Source organism: Phoenix dactylifera, unplaced genomic scaffold (assembly GCF_009389715.1).
Source record: "Phoenix dactylifera cultivar Barhee BC4 unplaced genomic scaffold, palm_55x_up_171113_PBpolish2nd_filt_p 000648F, whole genome shotgun sequence".
In the NCBI taxonomy this organism is placed as follows: Eukaryota; Viridiplantae; Streptophyta; class Magnoliopsida; order Arecales; family Arecaceae; genus Phoenix; species Phoenix dactylifera.
Window position 1 is genome coordinate 229,112 of NW_024068038.1, and position 10,791 is coordinate 239,902.

At 48.7% G+C, this 10,791-nt stretch overlaps 1 protein-coding gene across 2 annotated transcripts; it reads right to left on the reverse strand.

Moving 5' to 3' along the window:
- Positions 1–6,569: 6,569 nt before the first annotated feature.
- LOC103718572 (cyclin-D5-1-like) lies at positions 6,570–8,958 on the reverse strand. 2 transcript variants are annotated; one of them, XM_039119869.1, is made up of 5 exons: positions 8,425–8,958; positions 8,255–8,344; positions 7,889–8,165; positions 7,662–7,795; positions 6,570–7,552 (listed from the first exon to the last, which is right to left on the reverse strand). In XM_039119869.1, the coding sequence occupies exons 1-5, from the start codon at positions 8,704–8,706 to the stop codon at positions 7,409–7,411; spliced, it is 927 nt and encodes a 308-aa protein (XP_038975797.1). In that variant the 5' UTR covers positions 8,707–8,958; the 3' UTR covers positions 6,570–7,408. The 2 variants fall into 2 exon arrangements, with proteins under 2 accessions (XP_038975797.1, XP_008805680.2); XM_008807458.4 differs by having other exon boundaries at positions 7,889–8,168.
- Between the last annotated feature and the right edge of the window lie 1,833 nt (positions 8,959–10,791).

A 10,791-nucleotide genomic window follows, 5' to 3' on the forward strand; every position in this document is an offset into this window, starting at 1 on the left:
AGGCTAGTCTGCTCCCGGGATGATCGTCGGGTTAGCCTGGCATCCGAGGGTTGTCAAGCCTCAGGAAATTCCGCTCGTTGGTCGGCCAAGGTTGGCGCAAGCCGAGGCGACCGGTCGGGGCTTCAGGCTAGTCTGCTCCCGGGATGGTCATCGGGTTAGCCTGGCATCTGAGGGCCGAGCCTCGGGACATTCCGCTCGTTGGTCGGCCAAGGCTGGCGCAAGCCGAGGCGACCGGTCGGGGCTTCCGGCTAGTCTGCTCCCGGGATGATCATCGGGCTAGCCAGGCATCCGAGGGCCGAGCCTCGGGAAATTCCGCTCGCTGGTCGTGCGCTTGTCGCTCGCTGCCCGACGGGGTTTCTCCGTGGCCAGCCGCGATCATGTTTCTCCTTTTCTCTAAGCGTTGCCTGGGGGAACACGAGAAGGGCATTAAACGCTAATTAATGCGTTACCTGGGAAATCGGATCGCCAGCTGCTGCTTGCGAGGAGTGTTAGTTGAGCGGCCGCGATACGCGGGTTCTTCGAGGAGGATACGGCCTGGGCGCGAGCGGAGATATGTGGACCTAGGGGTACATGACACCCGGATTGTCCTGCGCAAAGAATGCGGTTTAAGGAGAATGACGCTTAGGAAATCGCGGGGAGATACGCGTCGGGAGCCGGAACGGCTCCGGTTTCAATGCGCCTGCATTTATTGGAGCCACCCGCATCGGAACGACCAGGGGGCCGCAGTTTGGCTATAAATACAGGTGCAGGTATGATGGAGTTTGCCAAGCCGGAGCTGTTCAGGTTGCCATGGATCGCGGACCTCCTCCTTGGCATATGACTGAGAGACTCCTGTTGAAGGAAAGGGGAGGCGCTCCCCTTGCGACTTCAGCCAACTAGCCGTTTCATCTGGGATCAACAAGGAGGGTCTTCCCGGCGGAACTCCGCTCTAGGCGTTTCATCCGGGATCACATCTCCCCTCCTTGAAGTTCAGCCTCCCGATTGAGCTCTGCACCAGACGCTCAGTCCGGGACCGCGCCTCCATATGCTCTTCCCCCTCGAATTCCTTCTCTTTCCTACCACTGGGGAGGATGGGAATATCCTTTGGAGGCGGCGTTCCCCTGGGGGCAGCGGGAGCTTCTTCTGCGGCGGCTCCTCGTCTTTTTGGTGAGGTGCTGGATGGCGCCTCCGGTTAGAAGCACCCACTTCCGGTGGGATTGCAGCTGCTTTGGGTTGAGGGTTTGGGATCCTCGGTCCTCAGCTCCACGGATTCTCCACCTCTTCTTTGCTTTCTTTACTCCCTAATTCCCCTCTGGGAATTCCTTGTAATCACACGAGCACGCCATTGTAACCAGAAATTATTGAAATGAAAAGTGTTGCACCTTTTCAAATTGTTTTTCTGGCCTTGTTGTTCTACTGGTAATACATCCGCAGGTTAGCGGAATTCCAGCCCCTTGGAATTTCTCGGCCATCTAGGGCTTCCAACTGGTAGGAGCCAGGTCGGTTTACCCAACGAACTTTATACGGGCCTTCCCAATTCGGCGCTAGCTTCCCACCTTCCGTAGGTTGAGATGCCTTAGCTCGCCTCAGCACCAGATCTCCAATTCTGAAAAGCTTCGGTCGGACTTTGGAGTTGTAATATCGGGCCACCCTCCGCTGATACATTGCCATCCGAACCTGCGCCATTTCCCTTGCTTCTTCTCTTTGAGAGTTGCTAGGAAACACTGCCGTGCGGTTGGTTGATCACCTCGGACCTCTCCAATCCCGGCCGCCGTGGGGAACCGCATGAGCAAATGGTAGGTAGAAACCACCGCGCGAGGGGCGTTCAGTCCGGGTCGTCCGAGGATAGCGTTGTAGGCCGAGGGGACACGGACGACCAAGAACCCGAGTCGCACCGTGGCTTCTGCGGGTGCAACGCCCGCGGTCACAGGCAGCTCAACGACACCTTCGGCCGAGATAGCGTCACCAGTGAATCCTATGAGGGGGGTGGATGTTTTGTGCAACAATTGTCTGGACAAGCTCATCTTTTGGAAGGCCTCGTAAAACAAAATATCAGCTGAGCTTCCACTATCCACAAGAACACGCCTTACATCATAGTTTGCCATAGTGAGGGAGATCACCATGGCGTCATCGTGGGGGGTCTGAACCCCCTTTAAATCTTCATCACAAAAAGTGATTACATTACCGACCCTCTGCCTCTTCGCGACGGCTGCCCCTGACGCTTCAGTCGAGCCCCCTGCGTTCCTCACGGGCCGAGAGCAGCCCCCAGTGATGGTGTGGATCACTCCCGCAACGGGTCGATTCTGCTCCCGAGGCTCCTGAGGGGCCGGGTCGGCCGGACGCGGGTCTGCCGGGGGACGTCGGTCGTTTACATATCGACCGAGACGCCCTCGGCGAATGAGAGCCTCGATCTCGTCCCGAAGCTGGAAGCAGTCTTCGGTATCGTGGCCGTGGTCTCGGTGGTACTCACAGTACGCCCGAGAAGGCCTCCTCCCAGGGATCTTCTTCATCTGCCTCGGGACCGGGAGGTCCTCCCGCCCCTTGACCTCCATGAGGATCTGGGCCCGGGGGGCCAGGAGTGGGGTGTACCGGTTGAAGCGTCGGTGCGGGGAACGAGGGCGTGTGGCGCCGTGGTTCCTTGCTGGTGACGGGCTTCTGCGCCGGCGTTGAGGCGTCGGGCTCCTCCTCTGGGGTGCCTCTTTTCGCCTTTTCTTTCCGGGCTTTAGAGGGGCCTCGGCGGCCTCCTTGTTCCGGTGGGAGGCTGCCTCCTCGGCGTCTGCATACTGGTTTGCCCGAGATAACAGCTCCGGGAAGCTCCGCGGCAGGCGTTTGTCCAGGGAGAAGGTGAGTCTGCCCTTCCGGAAGCCACGCTTCAGGGCTGAGAGAGCCACTTCCTGGCTCAGGTTCCGGACCTCCAGTGTAGCCTTGTTGAAGCGGGTGAGATAATCCCGCAGGCTTTCTCCCTCGTTTTGCCGGACATCAAAGAGGGAGTCGGAGACCAGTCGCCGCCTGCTACTGACGGCGAAATGGCTGATGAAGAAGCGGGTGAACTGGTCGAAGAACTGGATGGAGTTAGCCTCCAGGCCGGCGAACCATGCCCTTGCCGGGCCACGGAGGGTCGCCGGGAAGGCCTTGCAGAGGAGCGGATCCGATGCTCCATGGAGGAGCATAAGAGTCCTGAAACTCTCCACGTGGTCCCGCGGGTCCGCCGCCCCGTCGTAGGGTTCGATCGCCGGCATTTTGAACCCCGGCGGGTTCGGGGTCCGCAGGATCCTCGAGGCAAGCGCCGGCTGGGAGGAGATCTCCAAGTCAGCGAAGGGATCTTTGGAGTGGCCCTTCAGGACCTGGAGTTGTCTGTGGAGATCGTCCACCCGCCGGTCCAGGGAGCGCGACCGGTGGGTGGGGGACAAGGAGCGGCGCGAGGGGGACCGACTGGAGTGCGGGCCCCTCGAGGACTGGGGTGTCTGAGAACGCGCCCGGGTCCGCCTCTCGTACCCCGCACAGCTCCGATGAGAAGGTCCTGGCAGAATGGACCGCACTCGAGAATCCTCCTCGCGCCGGCGCTCCTCTCCATAGGAGAGGAAGGAGCGCGGGTTGTGAGGAAGAGGCGAGTGCTCAGGGGGCAGCGGCTCCTGAGCCCGTTGCGGCACCCGAGAGATCACACCCTGCAGATTCTGCACTGCCTCCGCGAGGGTGCGAACCTGCTGGGCTAGCTGGTCGAACTGAGCAGCTTCGACCGTCTGAATGGGAGAAGGGGCGGTGGAATGCTGCTGAGAGTGCGTTGGGGACGCAGCAGCCTCTCGGCCGGAGGCGCGAGAGGCTCCGCGACCGGAAGCATTGGAAGCTCCACGACCACCTCGCCGTGCCATTACGATCGTTCTAAGATTCGGCCCTTCCTCTAGCGCCAACTGTTGCTGGTGGTCCAAACCGAGAACGATTGGCACTGCGGTGTGAACGGGGTTCCGTCTGAGTTGTCTTGGTTGGTGTTGGTTGCGCTCCACCTTCCGCCAAGAAACCTGCAAACAAGCCTTGCACCACCACCAGGGTGGTGATGGCCCTCCGACGGTCAAGTCAGAGGAGATTGGAGGAGGAGGAGAGGTGATAATCGCAAGTAAGAGAGTGCTCTGGGAGATATTGCTCACCTCCCCCCTTTCTCCCCCCAGCCGCATATATACCTGGCTGGGGGGTCTCTCAGGGGGGTTCGTTATCGTGGGGCACGATGGTGTGGCCACTGACATGGCCGTTACAGGGCGTCGTGGAGCAGCACCGGGTACGGCCACGTCAGGGCATAGTGGGGCTCCGCTTTGTACGGCTGATGCAGGAGATCGTGGAGCAGCATCGGATACAGCCGTTGCAGGGAGTAGTGGAGCAGGAGGCCGCGGCGTGCCTCTGGGGAATAGCCTGTCGTTATCAAGAGATCTCCGACTCGGGGTCGGAGCGCTGGATCAAGGGGCAGCCGACTCGGGGTCGGGCTGCGGAGCCGAGGATATCCGACTCGGGGTCGGATTGCTGGATCAAAGGGCAGCCGACTCGGGGTCGGGCTGCGGAGCCGAGGATGTCCGACTCGGGGTCGGATTGCTGGATCAAGGGGCAGCCGACTCGGGGTCGGGCTGCGGAGCCGAGGACGTCCGACTCGGGGTCGGATTGCTGGATCAAAGGGCAGCCGTAGTCTTCCTGGGCGCGCGTGCCGGTCACGTGGGGCATGGCGGCTTATTTCCCCCGTAACAAGTTTAATTAGTAATTTTGCTCCTCAAAAAGCTAGGCAAATTATTTTTAAATAAAAATTTTAAAATATTTTTATACTTATTAAAAAAATTATTATTTAAATAATAATAAAAAAAGTCCCTTCTAATGAATTCGCTTAAGACAAGTCATGCCATAATATGGCTTTCTTTCGAGCGGAAGGACTAGTCCCCTTCTTTTTCCCCGCAATCCATATAGCGGTGGCTCTGGCCGACCTTTCCTCAGGCGCCGCTTCTAGCAGTTTGCCCCCAAATGTATTGGGCCGCCCCTGTAGCCAACATTGCACTTGATTTGGCTACATAAACCATTTTGAGAGATACCCTTTAATGTTACACAGTGGAAGGGAAAACCGAATCTATGCCTTGTCACTACAATTGTCATAAAAATAATTAAGATCGACTGACATCCTTCCATCTATATCCAATCCAAAGGCTTGCATGGGCAAAATACACCAAAGACTCTGTACTTTGTACTTCACACACCACTGCATTGCAGGTCTTTGCCCCCCTGTTTGCTGAAATATTATATAATGACAGTCCCATCATTCACTGGAGCCCACAGAAATATTTTGTTGACCAGCTCAAAATGAGGCACTCTGTTCTCTTCTCCTTGATCCTCGGTTAGCTTTGTTTCTTTATTCACTTTTCTTGTGGGGGTAGAGATCCTTAGTCTGCAGTGATGGGCAGGCTTCATGTGTAAATTCCTAAGGCCACAGATCAAGCACCTCTTGTATGTTTTTTTTTTTTTTAAACCTTTTCCCTTGCTGCTGTGCCAGAGCCAGTGGTACTCCATTGAACCAACCCACATCTCAGTCTTTCTTCTTTTTCTTTTTTTTTTCTGACTGCATGGAGAAGAGGGATCTCACAGGGATTAAAGAAGTTTATCTCATTTCCAACCATCTGCTCAGAGATCAGACAGTAGTGAGTGATAAGGCCTCACACCAGCTTTGAGGCATGGAAGACTCGCAAAGTGTCCCCTTCCCCATTGGAAAACAGCACCGCCCACGTGCTGGACTGGCATGAAAGAAATTGGCAGCACTAGGCCTTCTTTTATCACTCAACATCCAATACTTTTGTATGTTACAAGCTAAGGTGAGGCCTTCAATGGTTATGTGGACCAAGCCCTGGACTATTCAGAACATCGGACATAAACTAGTAACTAATGATTACGTTATTATCAAATACATCAATTTCTGAAATTTTTCCGGGAGAAAAGCTTTTATTCTACTTTCTTATGACATGGCATATACTTTTAGGAGTAGGATCCATGCGAGCGTTTGTTTAGTCCTACATCGATTAATTACCAAGAAGATTTCGGATATTTATACAGGATCAAAGAACCAAATAATACCTTATGACTAGATTTTTTGAGCAAGATCCTGAATTGTTACATACTGATTGGACAGTAAACATATATGGCTAATCATATTGGCATATACTTTATTTTCTGATACATACATGTATTTACTGTAGATTGCTGTAAATAAAAATCTGGTTTTACTGCAAAAAGAAAACAGTAACTCGTACTACATATAGATTTATCATCCCTTGTTTAAGGTGAAGCTCCATGGAATAATGTGTGATCATCATATGGATGATATGTCCAATGTTCTTAGGGGCAGTACTTGTGGACTCTTTTTTGCAGCCATGGAGAGAGAGATCTCTCTTTCATATAAAGTTGAGCGTCTTTTAGTCTGGCCTTTTCCCTGTAGGAGTTTGAAAAAAAAAAACAACAGAACTTTTGATCTCCATACGAAATATCTTTCGGTGAAACATCCTGAGGGTTGCCGTGCAGCATGAGAGAGACAATTACTCCATATTCATGAACAGTCATTTAGATTCTCCACAAGCAAAAAGCTCGGTTCTGGCTTCATGACACAGCACAAAGCAAAACAATAAAGGCAGCACCATCTCATTCCCAAGACCAAGCAAAATCCAATCACAGTTTACACCCACTTTACAAGCTTTCAGCTGGCCAGCTTGCAACCCAAGTGCATCTGATCATACCAGCACTCTCTCACTGCTTTTTTTTTTTTTCATTTTTTCCTTTTCTTTGGTAAATCAGCGTCTCACTTACACATAGATGTGAGTGCGCTACGAGGAATTAGAATACAAAACACGATCGAGGCCCTGTGGGACAGGGCCAATGCCATCTCGCTGCTTTGAAGTTCTCTCCAAGACTCATCAAAGCGTCCCAAATACCTCCACCTCAAATAGCAATGGACTTTCAATACTACTGTTCACAAGGATCCCTCCACAGGTCCCATGGGTCTCACCACATCACACTTCAGGACAAACAAAAACAGTAAAGGAATTACAACGAATATGGGCAAGCATTCATGAATGAATGACAAGGGCTATAAACCAAAAGGAATCCATCCATTCCTATTCACAAAAATCACTATGTGCCATGGCCTATTGGGGTTTATCTCCTCGTAGTCAGCCTTTTTGTAACTTTGAGCTGTAGCTTTTGCCTTTATTTTTTTTTCCTCCCTTCTTTTTACGCCAACTAGTGTGAGAAAGTTGACCTCAAAAACTAAAAACCAAACCTTTTCAAGCTAAGTCATCCATCAATTAGAAAATCTGACTTAAGTAGAGAATCAAATCATGCCCCATGGACCCTGAAACAAAAAAAATAACCATTGCCTGGGTCTCTGAACTCCATCTCAACTCCATTTGATTGATTTCTACTCGGCATGCGGCGATTCTGACCTTCTCCTCTTACTGCTTCTTGCTGTGAAAGAGGTGGTGGCAATTAAATTCTTTGATGGTTTCAGCTTCTCCTTGTGTGACTCCTGAATCATCAGGCAATAGCAGGAGAACACATGCTCCTGGCACAGGATAATAACAGTTCACCTACTCATCACTTCCATTCTCTCCTAACTTTCCTTATGGAGATACTAAATCTATATAAATTCCAATCAAAAAGTTAAAACTTACAGTCTCCAGTGATCCACGTAGCGAGATTGTTCTCTTCTTAAACTCAGCTAAATTTTGAGTTAATCTTTCATCAAACGCGGCCAGAGTTGCTGCAGCCGCTATGACCGATGGGCGATGATCCACTAAATTCATCACTGAAAAAAGAAGAAGAGAGAGTATTATTAGTCCTTAGCTTATGAACTCCAATCCAACAGCCTAAAGAATTTCATAAATTGATGGCGACCAACCTCCAGTGGCTGCAAAAATAAATCCAATGGCTCTTGCCATCAAATTACTCCATTTGTGTTCTTGTAACCTGGACGCAAAATAACTTAGATATGCAAATGGAGTTACTGAATTCAACCTCCATTCCAATGTATTCAGAACAAGAAACTCCATCCTTCGTATCAGATTGCTCTTAAAATCATATCGGAACTCCGACAGCGCCGGGACCTTGCATTCCTCCATCTTTGCCGCCAGAGACAAACAAGCCACTGACAGTAACTGAACAGCCCAAATCTTTCCCTTCTGATCGATTACACTAGAATCATTCAGTAGACAGAACTAAAGAATCAGATAGCAAGACAGAGTCAGAAAATGAAGCAAATCATTACATCATCAATTCTTCGATGCATGAGAAAGCGATCGAGATAAGTCACAGCCATGTATGCCGTCTTCGAGCAGAAGCCGAAGCAAGCCTTGGTCTGTTAAAAAGAAATTGGCTGCGATTAGAAGATAAGAATTGGAGAATGAAATGAATGGATTTAAATGGATCGATACCGACTTTCAGAATCCATCGGACGGCATCAGAGCGAGCACATTTCAGCCAATCTTCGGAGGAGTCATCATATACTCTGCTTCCTCTGCTGTCGGAGCGGACGCTCTCTTTGGAGAACAGCATGTCGATGTAGTCATCCTCCTCTGTTTCCGAGAAAATGCAGCAATCGTTATAAACCGTTACCATATCACTCTTTTCCTCTTCATCACCATCGCCAAGGAGAAGAGTTGATCCATCTTCTTGGCAGATGAGGTTGGAGAGCGAAACAGAGCAATCGGAATCCTCCATTTGGATAGCTTGGCTCTCTGCTCTTGAAGGTTTCAGGAGTCCATTTCCCGTGGCCGGTCAAAAATCCCCATTAGGGAGGAAACGAGAGTCCATTTCCCACAATCGGTCAAAATCCCCGGGGGATTTAACCGCCGGCGGAGGAGAACGGTGAGGATGGAAGATCCGGGCGTCGGTCCCCGAAAATATAGAGAATGGTGGTGGAAGCGGATTCTGGCGGAGTTTTCTAGCTCCGGCCGTGAGAGGGAGAAAAAGAAAGAGATGTGACAATCTGAGCTGGTATTTGTTTAGTTATACGTCGTTGTTATATTAGATCCAAAAAAAATCCAAATAAATATTGGAAGTAAATTTTCTGAAATATTTTGACAGGATTTGATGGAATTTAGATTCTAGCGCTAATCCAACTTCAATTATATACTTGGACATTTATACCGACCTAAATTTTCAAATAATATTTTTTTTGGGTCTACCTGAGCCTACTTTGAAAAGGCTACTATAGGGATATGCTGATGAACCACTCCTTGGGAGAGAAATATAGGTAAATCAAATGCACCAAGATAATATTTTGTTGGGTCTTCTTTAGAAGGACTGATATAGGAAAATGTGGATGAGTTGTTCCTTATGAGAGAAACTTGGTTGAGCTAGATGCCATGGCTTATACTTAGCCTTACATCGGTTTTATGCTGCGTTTATTTTGGAAGGACTACTATAGGAAAATGTGGATGAGCTATTCCTTAGAAGAGAAACATGGGAGAGTTGGATGCTAGGGTTTATGTTTAATCCTGTATGGTTATGTGCTAGAAAGATACTGAATATTTATATAGGTTAAGGAAGCTAAATAATATATTTTTGGCTCCTACGGATACATGTAGGTAAGCTGCTCGTTAGGAGAAAAATGTGTGCGAAGCATTCCTTTGGAAGGATTTCATTTATAGGGAAATGTGGGTGAGTCGTTCCTTTGGAGAGATCAATGTGAGATTTAGATAAGAAGGGTTTTGAGACCATTTTATTTTATTAAAATATGCCTAGGCTCCGTATCGAGGGGGGAAAAAAAAAGATGCCTAGACTTACTGGAATTTCGGATCTTGTTTGATTTGATCTGGATGGTTGTGGATGGAATCAAGAAGATGTTGTATCGTAGCTCGTGTATGAACTTCATTAGGTCAAGTTAGTCAATGTGAAAAAAAAAATTTAGTTAGCAATGCCTTGAAAGTTTAATTAAAAATGTTTTCTGGAAGACTGCAATTAAGGAGTTACCAATGGATTAGCGTGATGTTGTTATGCTGTCGAATTATGCGAATTGACTATGCACCATATTCAATGGTAAGGATGTGTACCTGAAGTCAAAGAAGTCATATGTTAATCACTCTTTTGAATTGCAGTAATACGTCATAGTGATTCATGCTAATGCATGGACATGAAAAATGTGATGTGTCTCTCAGAGATACATTTAAAGTGTTGTATACTCCAATTTTTACAGAAATTTCTCATGACTACAAATTAACTGTCCAACATTCACCATGAATCATGCCAAAGTGGATGTTCACCATCTATGGGGATGTTTTGTAGAGAGGTAATAATGTGTTAATATATGGTTGCATATAACATGTTTCTTCTCAGTTTATGAGGATGTTAGGTGATCGATTAACGAAGACAATAGTGTCGTGTTAATATTTGGTTGCATATAACCTGCATCCTTTTAGGGCATGTGTACAACACTGGGTTTGGTTGTGATACATGGAAGAATTACAATATTCGGTTGATATGTGGCATGAAGTTACTTGGATGATGAATTTACTTAACTAAACAATTTTTTTTTTTTGAAAGGAAAGAACATATATTGTGTAGTGAACTATGGAATTGGCTATTTTGATGAACTACCAAGGTATAAGTTGGGACAAGATTATGACATCATAGTTTTATGTGCCATTAAAGTCCATTGATTTAGATTAGGGTTTAGTAGCCAAAACTGGAGGTAGGAGATAATTGTGGGTGTAGGTAAGTAGATTCTTCAATAGACACTTGAAGCATGGAGGTGCTTAACAAGTTGATCCGGGTTCGAGATTCTAAGAAGTTTCCAAAATATGT

Bases quoted from the DNA above. Each gene is read 5' to 3' on its own strand.
- LOC103718572 (XM_008807458.4), bottom strand. From the start codon at position 8,706: ATGGAGGATTCCGATTGCTCTGTTTCGCTCTCCAACCTCATCTGCCAA. The intron at 8,345-8,424 runs GTCGGTATCGAT...TCTTTTTAACAG, and splicing joins CCGTCCGATGGATTCTGAAA to ACCAAGGCTTGCTTCGGCTT. The intron at 7,796-7,888 runs GTTGGTCGCCAT...TTCTTTTTTCAG, and splicing joins TATTTTTGCAGCCACTGGAG to TGATGAATTTAGTGGATCAT.